Here is a 24234-nt window from a genome sequence, read left to right on the forward strand (position 1 = left end):
TTAAATAAATTTGGGCGTGTCCCCACGTGTGCAACTTTTCGATTTTTAACTTTAAAACTAGCCTATAACACAATTTACACCTTTAAGAAGCAAAATTGAGCTCCACAACCCAAGGGATGACCCAACACCAGAGAATACTAATTCACAACTTTTGTGTTTTTATAAAATTATTCTTCAAAAAAGCACTAACTTCAATAGCAAATATCTTTATGAAGGAGCAAGGTAGGAAACTATTCCGGTAGATTTTCGGAATGCTTGAACAATTATCTAAGATGAAAATGTCCTCAGATTTTGAATAAAATTACTCCTTAATAGCGTAAAATCGATTTGAAAAGTTGTTACTTTGTCAAAAATCAAGTTTTTAAAACACTTAATTTGATGACGTCATCAAGTGATGATGATGACGTTAAATTATTTTTCAATACAATGTAAACTAAAGCTTAAACGATTATCTTTAAAACCTGTGGTTCGAGATGACTGTATCGTTTATACTTTCGAATCTACGGACACTTAAATGTAGGCTACAATTGACTGCAAAAAGCGTCTATATTATATAATATATATATATCTTCACGACAATCTGTTGTAAAACAGGGGTTCCAGAAAACCCACTTCACGATACTCCTGAAACATGAGATTTTTTTTACAGTCGATTTGGACAAGGTCTAGACGCCCTGCAAAGTTTCAGATCTCTAACTCAATTTTAACATGGTTTTTAAGGCACCTGAATATGGCGATTTTGGGTTTTTTACCTAATTTCGTATAACATGCTGGCGCGTATTTTGCGCAAATTTCTTAAAAACCTCCATATAACTATTTCTTATTCCTGTCATCTTTAACATTGAATTAGAATGTTTTGAACTTAAATGTACCTGCTGATCTACTTTCGATGAGTCTTAATGCCTGGAAATCAATAAAGGGGATATAATAGTATAGGGGGTAAATAGTATTGTGAATATAAGGGCGACGGTAATGCTTGCCAGCATTGTGATATATATCTTCACGACAATCTGTTGTAAAACAGGGGTTCCAGAAAACCCACTTCACGATACTCCTGAAACATGAATTTTTTTTACAGTCGATTTGGACAAGGTCTAGACGCCCTGCAAAGTTTCAGATCTCTAACTCAATTTTAACATGGTTTTTAAGGCACCTGAATATGGCGATTTTGGGTTTTTTACCTAATTTCGTATAACATGCTGGCGCGTATTTTGCGCAAATTTCTTAAAAACCTCCATATAACTATTTCTTATTCCTGTCATCTTTAACATTGAATTAGAATGTTTTGAACTTAAATGTACCTGCTGATCTACTTTCGATGAGTCTTAATGCCTGGAAATCAATAAAGGGGATATAATAGTATAGGGGGTAAATAGTATTGTGAATATAAGGGCGACGGTAATGCTTGCCAGCATTGTGATTATGAACGGTAAAATAAAGCTAATTAGAAAGCCTTCAATCCGTATTGACCAATGCTTCTTAAAATCCATCTAAATGTAAGCTATTTAAGATGTGCTCTTGGATAGTTGGCGATTAACTAATGATCGAATCTGACGTTAGTTTATTTATAAGTTTTGTTAACATACCTTATACATTGTCATTGTTTTATTGTGCGTAACGGTAAATCGTTATTTACTTCTTCTAGCTGCTAACTGTTTTAAATGACGTTCAGCAAGATAATTTAGAATAAATAAATTAAATTTTTTTAACTGAACCGCTATTTATTATAGCTCAGGACCAAACCCAGATGGTGTCCTACATCATCAAATCTCAGTTTTCGAACTCATCAAACCTGCAATTGATTCGAAACTTAATATTACCTTTAATGCTTACACTCGTCATGTAGTTGTTTCATTAGCATTAGTGCTGTTGTTTTCACTAAGTATGCTAACACAGTAAGATAGTACTGATATGCTATTTCCTAGATTCCAGCAATTTCTTCTCTTCGTTCACCATGACATCTCTCTTCTCCAAAGAATGTGAATTCATCCGCCTGTCCATCTCTTTCATATTTATTGATTGCACAGAAATTCTGATGGCGTTCATAACCCTTATGTTCGCAGGACACATTAGTCCGGCTCATCTAGCTGGAGTGGGACTCACTAACACCCTTTTTAACCTGATCGTCGTCCCAGTGTCCGCTGGATACGCCTCCGTATTCGACACTTATGGTCCTCAAGTCTACGGTTTTAAGGGTGAGCTTGGGACGGTCTTCTTGAAATGTCTTCTCCAGGGCTGGCTCTTGCTGTTTTTAGTTCTAGGACCGTACCTGAATATTGTTTACATCATAGACCTTCTGCCGTACTCCGGATTGAATTCTTCAATCACAGTGGTTAACGAGATGGCCATTTTGGGCCAGGGCGACTTCCGGGATATCGCGGTGAATTATCTTAGGATCACTTTCATCGTAGAGTTTCTGGACTACACCTTTACCATGATCTCCAAGTATTTCGCTATTCAGGAGCAGACCAAGTTTGTCTATCTTGTTTCCATTGTGATGATCGTATCACATTGTCTTGCTAACTATGTTTTGGTTGTCGTGCTGAAGCTTGGGTTGAATGGACTTGGTGTAGCAGCTATAGTCAGTAGAATACTGCCCCTGACTGTGTCCTTGACGATCTGCTGTGTCATGATAAAACAAGACCAGTTTGCTTGGAATGGGTTCAGCGCCCGCGCACTTTTAGGCTGGAAGCCCATGATGAAGCTTGGTATATCAGGTGCTCTGAATGTGTTTGCTGAAATGGTTTTATTCGAGATCTCAACATTCTGCAGCCAGTTTGACGGAGCAGTGGCTTTCTCCGTGGTAATTATCGCACACCAGCTGGTATCCATCTGGTGGTCAATAGCTCTGGGGATGTCGGAAGCCGCTGCCACACTCATCGGAACAGCTATGGGTGAGGGAGATGCTGAGAAAACAAAGCTGTGCATGAAGTTGACAGTGGTGAACTCTGTGTTAGTGTCGAGTGTACTTGCTGTGGTATCGTATTGTTTAATGAGCTACGAGATAACGTTATTCTCGTCTGATAACGATGTGAAGAGTGTGTTCATGACCACTTTCTGGATAATCTGCCTCGGTATTCCTGTTGATCATATCCAGACGTCTCTCAACCAGGGAATACTTGTCTCGTTTGGGGCACAGAATTTCACCTGTTTTACAATGAGTATTGCCTGCTACGGTATAGGTCTGCCAATTGTTTTAGGCACTATATTCTTTACTGACATGAAAGTTGCCGGAGTCTTCATCGGATTGGTCGCAGCAGCTTTGGTAATGCTGGTATGTGCTGTTCTGAAGATACGCACAGTGAATATTGAGAATGAGATAGAGAAATCTAGAAAGAGAGTGGGTGTTGATCCTGAAGATGAAGATCCTCTCCTCGGGGAAGATTTTCTCCTTGATCGAAGCGAGGTTGAAAATAAAAAGGAAATGACTCGTGTTATTTTAGCATTTGTGTACGGTGGTTTAGCTTTTTTTTCACTTGGTGCTTTGTCCATGATTAGAAATTCTAAATAAGCCTCCCCGCTTTTAGCTTTTCAGTCTGGTCCCGGCGACAAGTTACCACATCAAAAAGTGTCAGTCTAAAAACTGCTAACTTATAATTCATACTCTCAGTCTCGTGTTCACGTTATGCTGGTTATCTTACATAATATAATGCATTATTATAAAAAGAGCGTTTGAGCTCGTAAATTACTGAGATTTTTTAATTCTGGATGTTTGTATTTAATTTTTAACCGCGACCGTCCATCATCACATGTTCTTTCATTGCTCAAAAAATTAATTCCATTGAACTGAAGTGATTTATTGCAGTTACAGCTTTTTATATTTGTCTGTTATAATCCTTTAGTTGTTTCACTTGGTTGATATTTTCCTCCGTGTTACTTGCCCGGCACTTAATTGAACTGCAGCAAAATAGTTAAATAATAACTCAAATATTAAGTTTGTTAAATGAATAAATGAAATGAATAATTATTATTAAAATGAATAAATTAAGAATGGACTATTATATCATATTCATGGTTAATTGACATTACTTATACTACGCACTTAATTTGGGACATCTCATTGCATGATCTAAAATATCGGGTTGCTGCTGGTCATGGTATCTTTGGAATTGAAAGGAAATTAGTTTATGATCGGTGTTACTGCAGTAGTTAGTATAGTATTACTATTAGTATGACTTGTTACTGTTAGTATGACTTGACCATTGTTAATGGTCTGGCCCGGCGCGCGCTACTTCGTAGCTCTTGCCATCGGGCCTATAATTATTGTACTATCATATTGATTTCAATGATGAATCAGTGGGGTTAAGATAGTCACATTTGTAACAAATAAAACCTGGAAACCGGCCTACCTGGATTACCAGACTTCTTCTTTTCCTCAACAATCAACCTAACCAGGGAAACCAAGGAAGAGCTAGGAAGTAGGAAGTAGGAAGAGCTAGGAAGTAGGAAGCAAGTGTAAATACACCTTCCAACATCTACTGTGACATGTTTTGTACTGTACTCCATACCGATTCATTTGCTATGCGGGATACCTCAAATCACCCCCATATGTCAGGGTCGGCTTAAAATAAAATCAACAAGGGTAACATACGGGCAAGGGTAAAATTCAGATACGAGCGTCGGGCAAGGGGTAGTAAAGAACCGGTAACAATTAATTCAGTGAAATGTTCCACGAGAGTCAGGATAATTTGGAAATTGCTAATAGAGACTGATCCTGATCAGGAAGGTCAAGGATTGTAAATGTTATTGAAGATGTTGATTTGAAATCCGGACGTTGTGAAATAAAAATACAGGTTCTTTCCGCAGGATATTCGGGGCCCATGATGATCAGCTCGGGATTAATTTGGGAAAGTTCGAAGAGCATTGAAAAGAGCGAGTTGAAATTTTAAGCTTTCTGGTATTTTTTTGCCTTCTTTGAGCTGTCAAAGAGCCATGATGCCAAGTAGACGTTTTCGTGATAAACTGTAAAACCTCTCTATACCGGGCCTCTCATGTAATGGGAAAAACGAGAAGTGTACGGTATAGGTAGAACGTTTCAAATGCCTCATTAAGGGCCATAATATACTATACACGTATTTTGTCGTATTGTGATTGAATACAGCTCGATATGTTCTTACATCACCCACCAAATGCGATATGAAAAACTCGGTTTGATTGTTGAGGAAAAAAGAGGTCTGGTAATCCAGGTAGGCCGGTTTAGATTAGCACAATTTACGGTACAGAGAGGTTTTATTTATTACAAATGTGATTATCTTAACCCCACTGATTCATCATTTTAATCATTAAAATGATAGTACTGCAGGCTATCGTTTCGATTTTGACTTTACCATTGGTGCAGTTTCTGTGAAAATCGATAAGGCCGTATTGTAATTAGTTATGAAACTCTTATATTGAATGGTTAACGTTTTTCAGTTTCAGAACTTTAAACTTAGTAATTCCTGGTCACTAAAATCTGCCGAGATTTACTGAACTCCAACTACAAATATTGGTGATTAAAGTATTCTTGAAAGGAAAAATTTACTAAGTTTTTTTGAAAAGCATTTTTCTCCGCGTTTCATGCAATTTGGAAAAAATATTTTGAATATTCAAAATTTTTCGAAAATGTTCGACATTTTTTCAAGTCTCAAAAAAAGTGAACATTTTCAAAGTTTTTCTAAAAACTACTTTTCTCCGTGTTTTAAGCTATTCCGATCATTTTGAGCCAATAAAAATTGTTTAGAATTTTGCTAATTAGCTAATTGATAATTATCCAATTAACTGATTATCTGACGTAAAAATTTTTTGAACAAAAGTTTTTATTTTTGATAATATGAACACACTCGATTTAATTGATCCGCAACCTTTTACGATGTTTACAACTAAAGATATTCGACAAACAAGAAAGGTGGTAAAAAGTGGTAAAGTGGCAAAAAGTGGCCTTAAGGGGGCATACACCAAATCTGTCCAGACCAAATGACCTCACAGGCAGTTCAGTGACCTTCTAGCGCACCGTTTCCACACCAAAAAAATCATTTTGAGAATACCTATTTTTGTAAACAAGCATTTCCTGGTTAAGAGCGCAATTTTCGGAAAAAATAATTTTTTGGTCAAGACGCTACAAGTTAATTATTTCTTGCGGTATCGGGTTGAAATTTTGCTCGCCGTTTATTCACACTAGCAGGAACCCGTATAATATAACCCTAAACGGTGTCAAGACTCAAAATACTAAAATAATTATTACCTATTTAATTGGCGTTTTTGACACCACTTGGGGGTCCAAATTTTAGGCTCTAAAATCATTATTCCTCGGCCAATTTTTTATTTTTTCATGCTGATTTGAAGGCCATTAAAGCATTTGACCCAGCCAAAAAAGTTCCAGTTGTATATCTTTTACGGTTTTTGCGGAAAGTTGCGTTAAAGTTGATGCCGTGGTGTCAGTAAAATGGCACAGATATATATATATATATCGTCTCGCTTTATATATAGTAAGATTTCACATCTATTTCAAGGTATGTGTAAAATCTTGATATCGTATCTAAAAAGGCTGGTGTGTTATAAATTTTTAAAGTCAAAAAGCTAAAATTGTCCTTTTCAGGCTTATTTTAACAAAAAGGCAGTCAGGGAAGATCGGATTGATTTGATGGTTGACATCAAATTTTTCTCTGAATTCTGGCACAGTTTTTGATGCCCTCAAAAATGTTTTTACTCATTTATCTTAAGATCTATTGGACCTCAAAGCCAAACAACAAATTTAGGCACATTTTTCGTTTTTAATATTTACTGATTTTTCTATGTGCTAGTGACTTTTTGAAGAGCGCAAAATAACCGCAACTAGCACATTTATATATGAGTTATGAACAACAAAACACCCTAAAATGCTTCCCTTTGAAGATGGGAGAAAATGTGATTTTTTATCTGCAAAGCCAAAAAATCACATTTTCTCCCATAACTTCAATGGGAAGCATTTAAGGGTGTTTTTCTGTTCATAACTCATATATAAATGTGCTAGTTGCGGTTATTTTGCACCCTTCAAAAAGTCACTAGCACATTCCTATCAAAATTTTAGAAAAATCAGTAAATATTAAAAACAAAAAATGTGCCTAAATTTGTTGTAAAAACATTTTTGAGGGCATCAAAAACTGCGCTAGAACTCAGACAAATGCAGAAACAAAAATCCAACTCGAGCATAACTAAAACAAGTAGCAACTTTAATTCTTTAAACTTAGTCTCCAGGAGTGAAACAATAAGGAATGTAATAAACATCCCACAGTCCATTACCATACATGACGACTACGAATACAGGAGGACCATCCTCAGGAGGTGTGAGTTGTCGAGGTGGAACAATTAACTTAATTACCATGTCCTACTTTGTTATAGAGCTGGATTTGACTCTACAAATTCACAAATGACACCGCAGGGGTCGAGTAGAACATTGGCTCGCGATCTTTTATTATTTTAAATTGAGCGGATCTGACGACCTAAACGAGGGGGGGATGTCTGTTTGGAACCTTTATTAGTTATTATAGGGCTCAGGACGGGACAGTTTGAAGTTTTTATAGAGGATCTATAGGGCGTCAGGGACGGAACCTTATAGTTATTATAGAGGATCAGGAGTCGACACGTACGGGTTGTAAGCACAATTTCAGCGTTTGTCTGTCTTGATCCTGTACAATGAAAAGATAATGAGAGTGTTCTGACAGCGATTTTGATTCTGGATTGGTCTGTCTATTTTTAGGGTGGTCATTGGAATATTGTAATTATTGCGCTCCAAGTCATAGTTATATAGGTCTTCAGTCAGATGACATTCAAATTTACTTAATTCAAGATGCTGCAGTCAATGTGATGCTGAACATGCCAATTCTAGTGAGACAATTCGATGAGGACATGAGCACCATGATATGCTTCTTCTTTGGTTTCATACAATTAAATTGGTCATATCTAATTCAAAATGCTTTAGATATACCTCTTCGAGGTATTAACCAATTCATCGCATTAGACTAAGTAGGTAACTCCGATCTGTCTCATAAACTGTGTCCCTAGGAGTATCCGCAATGCGGATATTTTTTCATAAGTTTGTGTCACTTTTTTAGAGTGGCATTATTGTCACGTGACATGTAAGAACTAGAGAAAATATGCGGGCTACGTCAGAGCCCTACTAGTTTTGTGGGCAATTAATGGCCAGGTTGGAGTTGATTATCACGTGATCTGCGATTTTATACAACACGTGGGGGGGGGGGCCGCATATTCTGAGATAATATTTCTACATTATTGCATGCATCTCTGGCGTTAGCGTGATCAACTTCTTTATCGTGTGATGGATTTAGGATTTATTTTTTGTGGTTGACCTATAATACTGGCTTGGAAATCGGATATTGCTTACCACCTTTATTTATTAATTTGTTCAGTCAAAAGCCAAATCGAAATATCAAGGGCTTTGTGGAATTGAAGATTCTATGTCTATGTATGTCCTATGTAATTGCATATCTATTGTTTCTCTGCCTAGTCAAAGTAACGTCAGCCAAAGGAAATCATATGCTTTTTTGATCCGTCCTGTAACCTGTATTTATTCTGTATATAATTACCGTTATATTACAGGGTTAGTTTTGGGTTAATTTGAGAGTTTGCAGTTGTAGGTAAATGGGCTCGATGGCTGAGTGGAGGAAGTATCATTGACGAAAGTGCTGAAGGGTGTGTTAGCAGGTTGTTTCTCGTTAATGTCTTGTTACCAAGAACCGTGACGGTCCAATTTCGGAGCGCGTCGTGGTTAGGTTATATTACACTTCTAAAAGGGTGTGTGGCTATTCTATTGCTGGCATTCGTCAGTGGTAGGCTCACAGGGACTCGTCAATTCAGTCTAGAGAGTCAGCGTTGGGGGTTTAATCCATTGGGGATTTTGTTTTGCGCGCTGCATTTATAACTGTTTGTGGTGGGTCAGTTTTTGTTGGGTTGGTGTGTTTGAGGTTTCGTCTGGGGGGTTCGTTAGGTGGGTTTACGGTGTTTTGTGACCTAGCTTTGTATTTATTCGGCTAATCGAAACAGTTCTCTGTTATTTCGTTACATGTATTTTCCTTTTTTTATCCCGTACAATTATAGTCTCACATTTGCTTTAGTGCACTTTATTCAAGTCGAGATTATTTTAATAAAACTCGGCGAAGTATTTTTTCAAATTTAATTACAGAGGCGTGGTTTGAGCTTCAGGTTTTTTAAATTTATAATTTTTATTCACCATGCAAGTATGCCGTGCGATAAGACTAACTTTGGAGGGGACCGGTTTTTGATTCGTATACTTTTTTAGAAATAGTATTTTGTAAGCGTTATGGTGTTACTGGGTATGAACATATTCTTTATACCAGCTCATTTGTTTGTGGTAACGTTTTCGATAACCCATTAATTCTAAAAAAGGAGCGGTTTTTTTTAGTATCCAGTGTGATATATGATCGTCGGCATGGCCAGGCAGCCATTACGAATCACTTCTAGTTAGATATAACCAATCACTCTGAGCTACTTTCCACTCGTGACCTCAAGGGGGTATCATACAGACCGGGTATGAAGACGGTGTAACGTGGTTGAGCAGGAGAGAGAGAGAGAGCGAGAGAGAGAGAGAGAGAGAAGAAAAGAAAGAGAAGCAAAGCAAAACAACACAGAAGAAAAACAGACGACACAAAAGAAAAAGAGGAAAGATCAGAATAAAAAGGTTTATCATACTAGATAAGGGAGAAAAGCTAGGCAGTCGAAAAATAAGAGGAAACGAGAGGGAACAACATGAAAGAAAGGACAGAAGAAAAAAGGAAAACAAAGAACGTAAGCAAGCGTAGAGGAGGACGTAGTAAGACAAGAAACATCCAGCAGAGAAGTAGGTAGGGAAAAGATATAGAAGAGAGAGGGAGAGATTCTTGTATGAGTAGGGAGTAACAAAAAGAGGTGATTACACAAAATTTGAGCAGCCTAAGTAAAGAAACAGAGAGACAGAAACGGCAGATAAAAGAGACAAGAGTAGCGAGAAAGAGACGAAAAGAAGAAGCATAGACGAGAACAAGAAAAAGAGGAAACGAGACGGAAGGAGAAGAAACAAAAGGAAAGGACACAACAGAAAAAAAGAGCCAAACAGAGGAAGAGAAATCATAGAAAAAGAGATAAAAGAATAAGAAAGACAGAAAGAGAGAGTGATAAAGCAGAAGAGCAAGGAAAAAGAGAGACGAAAAGTAAACGAGAGCGAAAAGGGACAATACGACAGTACACGTAGGAATAGAGACGAGAAAGAAACAAGAGAAGTCATCAAAAGTAAAAAGAAGAAACGTAGGGACAGATAGAATACAAGAAGAGGAAGAAACAGAAAAAGAAAAAAACAGAAGAAAGCCGACAAAGCAATAAAAAAGAAGAAGCAGACGGTAAGAACCGAACAGCCAAAAAAAGAAGTCACAAAAACTAAGGAAAAGCATAGAAAAGCATAGGAGACATATTAAGAGCAGGAGAGCTTCACATAGTACAAAGAAAAAAATAGCAGAAGATTAGCCAGAAAAACCTATATAGCGGCTAAGAAAAAGGAAGAAGACAGAAGAATGAGAGAAAAAGATAAAGCAAAGAAGCAAGAAGGAGAGAAAAAAGAAGAAGGATAAAAGAGAGAAAGAGAGAGAAACTTGAGGAAGGACAGAGAGGGGAAAGAAAAGAGTAAATTAGAATAGGTAAGTAACTAGAACGAAAGAGAAAGACGACAGAAAGGAAGCATAAAACAGGAGGGAGAGAGTGGATAGAAAAAGGCATAGGGATGGAAACGAAGGACCGGGTGACGGGAACGGAGAACAAGAAAGAGAAGGAGGAGAAACTAAGTGAAGAGATGGCGCAAGAAGGCGGGAGGGGAGGTCAGGGGAGATGGCGAGGGAGTAGGGGAGAGGGTGGGCGGACCGGGTGTAGAAGTGGGTAGTAAGGATCGAACGCGTTGAGTCTAGGAAAAGAGAAGCAAAGGGTGGCCGAAGCGCCAGGTAAGAGAAGGGTGTGTCGTGAGAAGGGAAGAAGTGCCTAGGGGGTAATTGTCGAGCAAAGGAGGAGGGGGAGCCAGGGCGCGATGGGGGAGCATGGAAAGGTGATCAGGGAAAAGCAGAGTGAAAAGGGGAAAGGAAGAGGTAGAAGGGAGGGAGACGAGATAAAGCGGAGACTCGCCGAAAAGGGGTCCGAGGCACAAAGAACGAGGACAAGAGAGGCAGAGACGACGAGGGGTGCAAGACAAGAGAGAAGAGGGGAAAAGTAGAGACAAGGGAAGGAGGGGTGGAGAATGAGCAGGAAGGAGTCGAAAGAGGACAATGGCGACAAGTAAGAAGAACAGAAGAGCGGAGTGGGCGAGCAGAGAGGAGGGGGGGGAAACCGGGGTAGGGGAAAGTGCGAGAGGGGCACGAGGAAGGAAAGAAGAGGAGATAGAAAGTGGAGGAGAAGGAGAAATCTTATTGAAAAAAAGAGAAAGAGAAGTCGCGGGCGAAAGTACAGGGAGCGGGGAGAGGGAAAGCTAAGCAAGGAGAGTGCGTAGTAAGAGCGAGAGGAGATGGAGAGAGGCACGTCGGCAGCGTAAAGCGGAAAGTCAGGAAGAGGGGGGAACAGAGGAGGGGAAGAGGATGAGAGAGCCTAGGGAGAGGTAGGAGAGAAGTGGGGGAACTAAGAGGAGGCTGAACCCGAGGAGGGGAAAGGCCGAGGGAGAAAGGGAATATAGGAACGTGGTCAGGACGCGAGCTGCGGAGAGCGAGAGAGAAGTTGGATAAGGGGGAAGGAAAGACGACAAAGACAACAACTAAAAAAAGAGAGGAATACACACAAAACACAGGGAGAAGATAACGAGGAGAGAGGGGAATGAACAAATTACGATTAGGATAGATAACCAAAGAAAGAAAGAATAAATAGGGCGGGGGAGGGGGAAAAAAAATAAAGAAAAAAAAAAAAGAAGAGAAAAAACGCCGATGGTGGAAACCAATGTGAAAAATAACCACAATAAAAAAGAGTAAAAGAAGAGGAAGACAAGAAAAAAAAAAAGGAGATACAAACAACCAGAGCAGAAGATAATAAAGCAGAAAAAAAAAGCAAAAAACAAAAAACAATGAAGAGTAGGAAAAGAGGCGGAAAGAAACGAAGATGCAAGAGAGAAAAAACAGCATAAAAAAAAGGAAAAAGCGTGGGAAAGAACGCACAGATAGAAAGAAAGAGGAGCAGAATCAGAAGACAGAGAGAAGGGGGGCAAGAAGAGAAAAAACAAGAAGAGGGGTGGAGTAAGAAACAAAAGAAAAGGAGGTGGAGAAAGCAGGAAGGGATCGGAGAGAGGAGGTCGGAGAGCAAGAAAGGAACAATGAGGGGGGAAGGAGTGAGAAGAGAAGAAACCAAAGAGGGACAGCTAGCTAAAGACAGAATGACAGGGGGCATGAACAACGAAAGCAACAAAACAACACGCCAACGGGGAAAAACAAGGAAAGAGAACCAACAAGGCGGACAAGAGAGAGGAAGAAGAAAAAGCCCAGAGAAGAAGAAAACCAAAGAAAAAAGAAGCGAGGCAGACAAAAGAAAAAACAAAGCAGCAAAGGAGGAAGGGGGATACCGAACTACAGGAGGCACCGAAGGGGAGCTACCCCCCATCTCTGCTCCCCCAATCTTCCCCTCTTATCACTCCTCCCTCACACTCTTCACTCGCCCCCCTCTCCTTCCACTTTCCTTGCCCCCTCTCTCTCTCCTCTCTCTTCTCCTTCATCTCTCTCTCTCTCTCTCTCTCTCTCTCTCTCTATATCTCTCTATCTCCTCTCCTCCTCTCTCTCTCTCTCTCTCTCTCCTCTCTCTCTCTCTCTCTCTCTCTCTCTCTCTCTCTCTCTCTCTCTCTCTCTCTCTCTCTCTCTCTCTCTCTCTCTCTCTCTCTCTATCTCTCTCTCTCTCTGGCTGCTTCATCTTGATATCTTCCCACTCACTGTACCCGGCCATGGAGACTGGAGAATGGAGAGGTAGATCATGATGTTATTAGCAGTTGAGAGATTGAGGAGGGAGGGGGGGGGGGTAACCAAGCGACATTATCTAACTCATTATATAATATTATTACTATCTGCAGAAAACGTCTAGACTCTACTAGAATATTACCTTGCCCTCATATACCAGGTACATCGACATTACGGGCCTCAATCCTGTCTCAAATTGTATTTATTAGCTAGTGTGTGCAAGTTATGTAACATTTCATAGCTCATGTCTTATTTGGTGTTTGATTTGAGTTATATAAACATTAGGTGGAAATTCCCCATATGAGCTTAACATTACCAGAATGCCAAAACAATCGAAATCTCGAGATACCCGCAATCCATGGTTTTTTCCTTATACTAAACTCCGAGTGGTATTTCGGGGTACTATGTACCTGTGGTACAATGTGATATATTTATAGAGTTGGGATCAACATGCTGAAGGTTAGGATCATACTGGATCTGATTGTGTTAGCTTTTAATTCTGTTAATTAGCACATGTACCCGAAACTGTTTGTTGAGGTGTTTGCATAAATCCCTGTTGGTTACGGTGTGTTTCATGTTTAATTGTAACTTTTGGAAACCATCAACAGTGCAAGCATCGGGACACGGAGCTTTGTGGCAATCGGCATATGTAAGATTTGGAGCCAGGGAAGGAGCAGCTTTCAAAATGGATACGGCCACATGTCTCGGAATTATATATCGGCCACATGTCCGGTTTAGAATCTCGATTGCATGACTGATTTTTTACTGTCCATGTCCATTCTCAATCCTCTGTAGCTCCTCTAGCTTAAAATGTAACGGACGAGAATCATGATTTTATAACCCGGTTATAAAATGATGCTTCTTGTCGCAGAGTCGCAGCGTCTAACAGCTGATATCTAGTTTCCCTTGAAATATTGTATCTAGTTGTCATCAATATGGTCAGAAAAATAGAATGCAGTAAGCAAAAATAGTACTTGCATGCAAACTGTTGAGTAGTTCATAGTTTGCTGTGTTATAGCAGTTACAGTTTGATGTTGTTATTCATGAACATTTATATATTTAAATAATGCTTCTGTATTACTAATTAAGTGATCATCAACCAGATAACTTTCGTTTTTGGTCTGAGTCTGGGGGTATAAACCGCCTTCCCCCTCCCCTCCCCCTAATTTATATAATACTTTAACTTCACTAGATGACTCTAGTTAACATGGGAAAAGCAATCGTAAAACTGAAGCGGAGGCAAGTCAGACTTGGGTGAAATAACAGAATTTCCGGTGAATGAGCTACGAGAATGGTTATTAGGTTCCTGATCGACTGTCATCAAGACTGCCCACACTCACAGTGGAGGTGTTCAAGAAGATATACGGAAACTTCTTTCCTTTGGAGACGCTGCAAAAAAAAAACTCTCTGAGATGTCTTCTGCAACTTCAATGCTAACAAGGCGGATGTTGATTTCTGGTCGTATATCATGCGATTGTCGGTTACTAATTCAAGGTTTGCTTGAGCAGAAAAGCTTCTGTGAGTGTTGAGTATGATTGTGTGTTCAGTGGCGTACGAAGGTATTAGCAAAAAACTCGCGTTTTTGATCTAGGAACACATTTTTTAGAAATTTTTACCAGCGTATCCTCTAATATCACCTAATTTGTTTCTATTTTAGTGAGGGGCGCCAAAAGGGGGAAGGGCCGCCAACAGGGGGGAGCATTTTCGGGGGGCGGGTGGGGGCGGGCGCCAACGCACGTTACGCCACTGAGAGGGGTGATATCAGCTTTTACAGGATTTGCTCTAGAGATGATATGCTGGAGGAGGGTTATCTATCTACTTATCTATAAAATGGCGGGTAATGTGGTCATGAACGAAGCAATGAAGCATACGTGATCACGAACGATTACATGGTGGATAAGGACTTAACACAGCGCCGAGAGTATGTTAGGTATCCGAAGTTGTGTGGGGTTGTAGTGCGACCCTTTTGAGGAGCTCGATAATGAGGCTTTGGAGTTTCTAGGGAATCGAAAATTGGGAAAAGCTCGGTAATTGGTTGTTCAGGGAGTTTCTGGAAAAGAGATTTGTTCTTTTTGTTAAACTGTTGGTATTGTTAAAACTGGATAACTATATAAGAACAATTTGTTTTATTAAATGTGTAATCGATTCATGATCTTGGATGTGAATAAGGCTAAATGATAGATGAATCAAAAGAAGCTAACTTTACCATAAAAGTAAGAGTATCTAAGGAGTATAACTTGATGCGTTTCAAATGTGTTATTTTTTTAGATAAACATCATGTGAAATGAGGCACTAATAAAACCGAAACAAATTCTTAATACGGTACTTCAATTTTTAAAACGGTCGGAAGTCCTATTAACATACGGAAACAAGGCAAACATGTTCCCTGATATCATCAAAGTATAGCCAATATAATAAAAATTACATATAATATTATCCGATGGCACAAAACGTGTCGTGTTAAATTCCAAGACGGAGCTGTTAGATACAATAACTCCGTCAACCTCCATGAGGCTTGTAATCAATCGCCAAACCGTTCATTTCAAAACATAAAACACAAGAATAATTATCACAAGACTTATATCAGCGTGTTTGGATTAAATTAAACGCCGTCTGGTTGCAGTAGAGGACATCAAGACAAAATAAATATCACATGAACGTCCCATAACCACCAATCCTCATCTAGGTTCATGCCGCGAAGAAACGAGTTTCAAAGTAAATGGAAGGCTGATTCAAAGATTCATCAGTTATCTGATGGCCCTAGCTACACGCTTTGGTATGTAACACTTTAAATTATATACGCAAAGACCCACGCGTAGAATGGCCATGAATATGATTGAGTGTTGGAGATGATAAAACGTGATCGGTCTAATAACTGGCATAGTTCCAAGTCAATAGTAACATATGCCACGGTTATGATTGAGAAAAATGTAAATGATTAGTTGGGCGTACCAATATGATTATTAAGCTTTCAAGACTCAGACTCTCAATGATCTGAATTGTAACTAACTGCTCGTTATTGTAAATTATATACCAGGTCTACAGAATGTGGTTCAATCTATTTAAGTGTTGATTGTACATTGGAAAGCTTAAAGTTAAGACTAGATGTGGATACTGGGGGGATGTGATCATTGTTTGTTACGTTTTAGTGGCGCCTCTATTAAGCGGTCAAAGGATGGTGATCATTGTTTGTTTACGTTTTAGGTGGCGCCTCTATTAAGAAGGTTGAAGATGTGATGCAAATTTTAGTATTATCGAAGGCTTGTAAACTTGTTACGCCTTCTTGTTACACCCTTTGAAGGTCCCGATTTATTTTCTGAACGGAAAGCTCAAATATAACCGAGAAATCGACTTCGTATTACTAATTTTGATGACTGGTTTCTGAACTAAAATTGCACGAAAAAATCGATTTAACTGGTTTCAGAAAGTATAAAAACACTTCATAATCCCTCAAATTGATGTTTTATAGTTAATTACGACGGCATCAAGCAAATATATTTTGAATCCTTCGGTTCTACTCATGACCTAGGGAGTTAAGCTGAAACCGAAAGAGCGAGGCAAATCCTCACCTTAATGATCAACCTGGTACTAACACATTTTCAGATAGAATTGTTCTTTGCGATACGGTTTATTGCCTACTTTGCACTTGTGTGAAGACCAGAGTACGAAAACCTACTCGCAGTAAGCAACTCAATTTTGGTGACTGTTCCTCACGGAACATTCTGATCCTGCAACATAACTACAGGAGATCGTATCCTTAACAAATTTAACAGGTATTCACAATTTCAGAGCAGAGCATGATTACATGTCAAAGAAACATAATAATGTAGGTTACGATCACACAATAATATAACATCTACTAACAGCTGATTATATTTATGTTTCGCTAACGGTAAAGGCAAAGTTGGAAAATAGATTTACAAACCAGCGCAAAGAAAACCAAGACAAGTGAAGATGGAATTGAAATTTGTTTTTTTAGTTGGATATTAGTTCTTATTTCTTGGTTCCATGCTATACCGCATTTTTCTTGATTTCATCAGAATTGGCCCCACAAGTAGGAAGTAAAATAAGGACCTCTGTTCAAATCAAAATAGATTCAAAATATTCGGACAACTCAAAATAATAACAAAATCTGATTGGCAGTCACGCTGCACGTGACTGCCCGCACGTGACTGTGCGCGTCCAATGGACGTAATGAAGGAAATTTGTTATGGTTATCGCAGGAGAGATCACGTTTAGAGTGCGTCTCTCTGATTAGACCACGTCACTGCACACGTGACTGTGCAGAGCCAATAGGGTGCTATGTAACTTGTGTAAGGTGTGTACGCTAGGTGCGTGTAAGGGACATCTAATTTACTATTAAACACAGCTGGCCGGCAGAGAATTGAAAATATAAGGATTTTTTATGGATGAAAATCGAAGCGAAAACCTTGTAACCCTATGTTTTCGAGTACGCTGAACAAGATTAAACTGGTTATAATTATCATACTCAAGGGCAAATTGCTTTAAAATGTACTTGAATGTCATAGATGCTATTATACGCTTTAACCGGCTTATCGTGTGGCACCAGTCTCTCTCGCCACTATAGTTCTCAGCTTAATTATTATCGGGCTCATGAAGGAAAGATCTCGAGCTCAGAAGACGAATACCCTTTTCCCAAATATTTGCTAACATTAACGAATATTTGGGATTAAGGAACTGTCTCACTAGACTTGAGATTTTAAACTGTCTCAAAAAATTGAAGAACCACAAAAGTGCTGGGATTGACGAAATCTCTAATGAGCAGTTAAAGTATGGGGCAAGTGGTCTTGTGGATAGGATGGAGAAATTGTTCTCAAAAGTTTGGAATTCAGAAGCAGTGCCTGACGACTGGTTGAAAGGCATCGTGATAATTGTACCAAAGAAGGGTGATACCTCTCATTGCTCCTATAATAGGGGGATCACTCTAAGATCTACAGCATCTAAACTGTATCAAATCATCATATTACAACGCATGAGTGACGGTTTAGAAAGTTTGCTACGAGACAATCAGTGTGGGTTTAGAAAGAAAAGATCATGCATTGATCAGATTTATTCACTCCGCACTATTATACATAACTGCATTGAATATAATCTCCCCCTGTATGTAAATTTTGTGGACTTCAAGGCAGCTTTTGATTCTATCGACAGGAATTATATTTGGAAAGCTTTCAGTCATTATGGCCTGCCATGTAAATACATTCGAATAATACAGGCATTCTTTAATGGAACTGTCAGTGCTGTTAGACACAATGGTGAACTATGAGAATGGTTTGAAGTAAGTTCAGGCAGTGGCCAAGGAGACATTCAGGATCCCCCACTTTTTAATGTCTGCCTCAATGTGGCTGCTGAGAGAACAGAAAGCAAAAAAGTGGTGTCCCACGGAGCGGTTCTTCAAAGATCTATCAGTCCGCTTGTTGATGATATCACTGTGTTAGATACAGACTATGCAGATGACATGGCTGCACTGGATAACAGCGAGGAAGGTCTTCAAGAAACAACTGACCTTTTGTGTATGTATGGTGCCCAGGGAGGTATCAGATTCAATGGTAAAAAAGACTGAGGCTATGGTCATTGGTAAAGCAACCTCTCAACGGCCATACACGAAAGAAGCCACAGTGAACATCACTGTTGAAGACACGCCAGTGCAGCAAGTTAGTGATTTTACGTACTTAGGTACAATTATCTCCAGCGACGGTACTATCGACCCAGGCACGTAGCCAGGGGGGGGGGCTAGGGGGGCGGCAGCCCCCCCCCCGGAAAAAATCGAACCCCAGAAAAAAGATTAGTCCCCATGGTCGCCTGGTAACTGGGCTGTGTTTATGACTGCAGTCAGTCAAAGATTTGAACTGTGGATTAGTAAATATATGTCATTAAATCCAAGCAAACATTCTAGAAGACTTCTATAGACTATAATTATAGTCAATAGTGTCCCCTAGACCGTAGGAAATGTAAAAATCTTAAGACGATGAGGCCTGAGTAAGTCGTAAATTCTGATTGGAGAATGCAGATTGCTGTTGTGAAAGGACCAGTTAACTGAAAAATTTGTAGTCTCCAATTTGGCTAAGATTTAAATCAGCTGTGACAAACTGGTAAAGAATCGTATCGCCGAAAGAACCAACTCTCTAGCGTACGTGTAACGCGTGTTATTGCAATAATAAGCTGTGGCCTCGTGACGTCATAAAGTCCCTCAGTGCGTGCTTGCATAGCGTAATTTACATTACAAATGTTTATCATCGTCAATAAAACACGTGTAACTCACTCAAATTTTAGAATTATGACTATTACCCTAGTTCTCCAAAATCCTTATAGTTTTGGCTATCATCCTAACTAAAGGAATAGCTGATTGGATGTACAGTGCTCACGTCATGATTTTAAACAGTGATATAGGTTCTTGAACAGTGGCGGGTGAATGTACGGTTAGAAAGTTTCTGCTATTACAACTTATGTCATATGTGATAATTTTGGATTGTTTTCATTGCTTAATTACACAAGCAGGGAGACTGTACCGATTATTTTTCCCCAGTCCATGAAACTCTAACGAATTTAGAAAGGATACAGATAAGTAGGAGTTTGTTCAATTCCGAGAGCAATTATATTTATAGCATAGCGAAATTTCTAACTTTAATCTGCAAGTGTCTGCCAGTACAGGAGACAAGAAGTCTGGCTACTTTACGGCCGTTCCTCTGGGACCATTAGTAGAAGTATCTTCTATCAGAACAGTGCCGTGGGAACAGAATTCCCGCCAAAATACCCGGTCTACCAAATAGTAAAATTACTGATTGGAGGTGTATATGGTGTGAGGTGTGTTTTGAATTAGACTTCCGGCTTACCTAGTTGTTATCCTAATTGCATTATCATCGGTGCATAACATAAATAAACTACTGGTAAGTTTAAATACCAAGTGCAAACGTGTTCAGTCGATCGACCCACTGAACAACTATAGAATTTCCAAGACCCTATTATTCTCTGGCCATATATTACGGCACGATCGATTGTTAGATGGCTAAATGACCAACGTTAATCTATACAATTCTAAAACTAAGAGCTAGCACTTTAATCTAAAAATACCTTTTTTATATTACTCCTGATTTTTACATTTCACGTAAAACATTGTCGCCAGAGGTTGATCATGGACACTAACAGCTTAATTTGAGATAAATGACTTATGAGTTTCTCTAAAGTTAACTCTAAAGTTGTGTAGTCCAGTCATTTATGGACATTTATGGAAATGAACCTGCAAATGTTCTAATACTCACGAAACTTTGCACAGACCTTCCCGAAGTTATGATTAAACGATTTTCGTTTGGAGACATCTTTTTGACAGTGGAGAAAACCCAGGAGGGCCACGCCCATATTGACCCAATAACGTAACCGACTCCTTGCTTCTGAAGGTCGTAGAGACTTCAAAATAGGCTTGAACGAAGCCGCATATGCATGTTTATATAGGAGTTATTGAGCAACACATGGCCTAAAATCCTTACTTTTCGATAAATTCGCCAAAAACCATTTTGGGCGTGGTGCTAAGCCCATTTTCGATATGATCGTGATGGAGTCTTCAGACAGGATGCAAAAGAACCGCAATTAGCATATTAATATATGACTTACGAACAAACATATGCCTTAAAGTGCTTACTTTTTCAGTTATTGGCGAAAAACTGATTTTCGGTTCCAGAAATCCTGCAAAACTATGGGTATCTGGTTAATTGGGTTATGAAGGTCCTAAAGGTTTTTGAATGTGTGCAAATTGTGCAGAATGGCCATGTTTATATACAACTTATGAAGCAACATGTACCCTAAATTACTTACTTTTCGAGTTATTCGGGGGAAAAGATAGTATTATGTCCATTTTTTACCTGTAAAATACAGTCTCACGAGCTACTCTGCGCGCAAGAGGGACTTTATGACGTCATCGCCAAAATAATACAAACGCTATTTACACGCGTTAGAGAGCAGTTAGAGATTTAGGAATTTCGACTCGTTGCTTAGTTTGCTATTTGTCACAATCTGTCAAAATATGAGGATAACTTTTTTTTCAGTTAACTGGTCCTTTAAGTTACCAAATTTACGTGAGTACTTGATTCTTTTCAATCCCAGTTTATTGCTGTCCTACAAATTTCTTTAATGCCAAATGTCGTCTAAAACACCCTGTTTCGCAAAAAATTTCCGGGGGGCTGCGCCCCCCTAGCCCCCGCCAAGGGGCGCCGCCCCTAGACCCCGCTGGGGGCTGCGCCCCCAGACCCCTGCCACAGCTTGCTCGCTTCGCTCGCTGCGCAGCTTGATTGGACGCGTCGGCTCGCTTCGCTCGCCGACAGCCCCCCTCAAAGAAAAATCCTGGCTACGTCCCTGTATCGACCATGAGCTGTCAGCTAGGATTCAGAAAGCTTCCGGAGCCTTCAATCAACTGAGTAATACATGGAAAAACCGCAACATCCAGTCTTATACAAAGATCAGGATTTATAAGGCAGCGGTTTTGACAATATTGTTATATGGTAGTGAGGTTTGGAACACAACCAAAAAGCAGCTACATCGCTTTGAGGTGTTCCATCAGCGTTGCTTGAGGAGAATACTTAGGATAAGATGGCTCGATCGGGTTAGAAACACTGAAGTGCTGGAGCGTGCAAAGATAAATCCAGTAGAGACATTCATAGGAGCAAACCGCCTGCGGTGGTTTGGCCATGTCACCAGAATGCCAGACACTAGGCTTCCTAAGTACCTGCTTAACTGGACCCCTGCGCATGGGAGAAGATCTAGGGGCCGTCCAAGAAAGAACTGGAGGAAATGTTTGCTGGAAGATGCTGCAGCGTTTACAGGAAACACAGACATAGACCTAGAAGGAGCGAGCGAGATGGCTAGTGACCGAAAACTTTGGAGGGAGATGATACGTCACAAACGGGAGTTCATTGGTGCAGGCCACTCGAATGATTGAGGAGACCTAATCAAGTACAAGTAAGTATTAACGAATACGTATATTAACCAACCTGGAGGGGGATATTTAAAACATATAAGTGATACGAAAGATTGTATTAGCAGGAGCTTTCAAAATACTTGTGTAAATCGTTTTCAACTGGGGATGATGTTGTGAAGGGTGATTATCAGTGGTCGACCGGGATCGAAATTTAGTCCCGGCCGGGACCGGGCCGGGATGACCTTCATCCCGGCCGGGACCGGGACCGGGATCGAAATGAAAACCCGGCCGGGACCGGGATTAACCTCATCCCGGCCGGGACCGGGACCGGGACCGGGATTTTTCCAATATTTCTCAATCTCAGTTAAAAGAAACAGTGTTATATGTTAAATAAAATCTTCCAGAACAAACTGAGGTATGTCAAGTTAAAATTGACAGTAAGTAGTAGTAACTACTCTATCTCTCTCTAATCTCTATCTCTCTCTATCTTTCTCTTTCTCTCTCTCTATCTCTCTCTATCTCTCTCTATCTCTCTCTCTCTCTATCTCTCTCTCTCTCTATCTCTTTCTTTATCTCTGAGATAGAGAGCGCGAAATCAATGTGGACATAGGTATTTCATCAGATGAAGAAGCTGATGAGGGCGAGGCCCCTGACTCTTGAGTATTTCTAAGTTTGTTCGGACTTCAGCTTTCTTCTAACATTTTGTAATTTGTTACTCATGAAGTGAACAGTTGAACATATAATTAATTTTGAACATTAGTAAATTTTGTTTGACTTTGAAATTTGCCAACTACCATTGATCAAAATTCATAGAATTTTGATCATGTAACATAAACATTTCACATAAGACTTGAAAGTTGAATTTTCAATAAACTTTTGGCGACGAGAAAGTGAAATGATCTAACTATTAAGAAGCACTGTAGAGCACTGTTGTAGTAAAACTTTTCGGAAAATGTTCACAGGTTCGTGAAATTCGGGCTCAAATATACGCTCAAAAACCGACTTTATTTTGGAAAAATCCCGGCTAAAAACAAAATCCTGGCCGGGACCGGGACCAGGACAAAATCGCCAAATCCCGGTTGAGCTCTGGTGATTATATATGATGTAGTGCAGTGTCAATGATGAGTGGTGTGTGATGTGAAAGGGTGGAGTGGTGAGGGTGGAAAAAGTGTTCAGATTACATTACAATAACATTAAAAAACTAGGCTTGTGAGATAGATGAAAAGGAAATGTCAGATGACCTGGTCTTGAGGGATGAAGCGATCTTGGGAAGGATGGGGTCCCATAGTGAGCTACATTTAGGGGCACGATCAGTACGGTTCATGGAGGGTTGTCTTATCTGGATAGCAGCATGTTCTGTCAGGTCAAGTTGAGATCGTGTGGTGAGTGATTTAAGGACTTCTATGTTGTTCCAGGAGATGGAATGTCTAGTGGTTAGGGCATGATGGGCGGGGGCGGATTTGATCCTGTCTGTGGTTTCGTCGAAGGCATTGTTGAGTCTGTAGTATCTTTCGTGTTCTTTTATTCGTTGGATGAGGGGTCTGTAGGTCTGTCCAGTGTACTTGGAGGGACATTGTGAGCAGGATATCTCGTAGATGGTGTTGGGGGTGAGTTGAGTGGGGGGTGTGGTCTTCGTCTTGGTGAGAAGGTTGCGGAGAGTAGTGGCTGATGAGTGGGTCACTTTGATGTCGTGTTGTCCGAGTATCTTGGAGATGGGTTTGGAGAGTGAGGGATGGAAAGGAAGGGAAACGCTGATTGCGTGATCTCTGGTCTGTCAGTAGAATGAGGCTAAGGATTGATGCGGGGGAGGGTTGGTGAACTTGCAATGAACTTCGTCCTTGATGGTGGTGATGCGGAGGGGTGGGAAGCCGTTCTGAAGGCAAACGTGTCTGACAGTCTTTAGTTCGTCTTCGAGGTGTCGAGGTGAACAGATGTTGTAAGCTCTTCTGGTGAGGGATCGGATGACGGCGTTCTTGGAGGAGTTTGTGGTGCAGGATGAATACTTGGTGTAGAGGTTGGTGTGGGTGGGTTTTCTGTAGACTGAGGTGGACTTGTCAGGGTGGATGAGGACGTCGAGGAAAGGTATGGTTCCGTCAGATGAAGGGTGTTCTTGAGTGAATTTGAGGTCTTCGGTGAGCGAGTTGAGGAAAGTGAGGAAGGATTCTGCGTGCTGTTTGTCTCTGAAGGATCCGGGGCCATCGTCAACGAAGTGGGCGTAGGTATGAGGAGCGTCGGGACATGAGGAGAGGGCTAAGGATTCTATTTCTGCGAGACGTATTTCAGCTAGTTCTACGATGAGGGGGGAGCCCATGGTGCCACCTTCGTCTTAGGAGTAAAAGGAGCCGTTGAATTCTAGGTAGGAGTTGTCGAGGC

At 40.1% G+C, this 24234-nt stretch overlaps 2 protein-coding genes across 2 annotated transcripts; one reads left to right on the forward strand and one right to left on the reverse strand.

Moving 5' to 3' along the window:
* The first annotated feature begins 2035 nt into the window (after window positions 1-2035).
* Window positions 2036-3511, forward strand: LOC134818153 (uncharacterized). Its single transcript, XM_063827585.1, has one exon. It carries the CDS (start codon window positions 2036-2038, stop codon window positions 3509-3511), a length of 1476 nt encoding a protein of 491 aa, XP_063683655.1.
* Window positions 3512-23062: 19551 nt separating this feature from the next.
* On the reverse strand, window positions 23063-24172 carry LOC134818154 (uncharacterized). Its single transcript, XM_063827586.1, has 2 exons — window positions 23756-24172; window positions 23063-23632 (listed from the first exon to the last, which is right to left on the reverse strand). The coding sequence occupies exons 1-2, from the start codon at window positions 24170-24172 to the stop codon at window positions 23063-23065; spliced, it is 987 nt and encodes a 328-aa protein (XP_063683656.1).
* Between the last annotated feature and the right edge of the window lie 62 nt (window positions 24173-24234).

This window comes from Bolinopsis microptera, chromosome 7, assembly GCF_026151205.1.
Source record: "Bolinopsis microptera isolate Bmic1 chromosome 7, MBARI_Bmic_1.0, whole genome shotgun sequence".
NCBI lineage: Eukaryota > Metazoa > Ctenophora > Tentaculata > Lobata > Bolinopsidae > Bolinopsis > Bolinopsis microptera.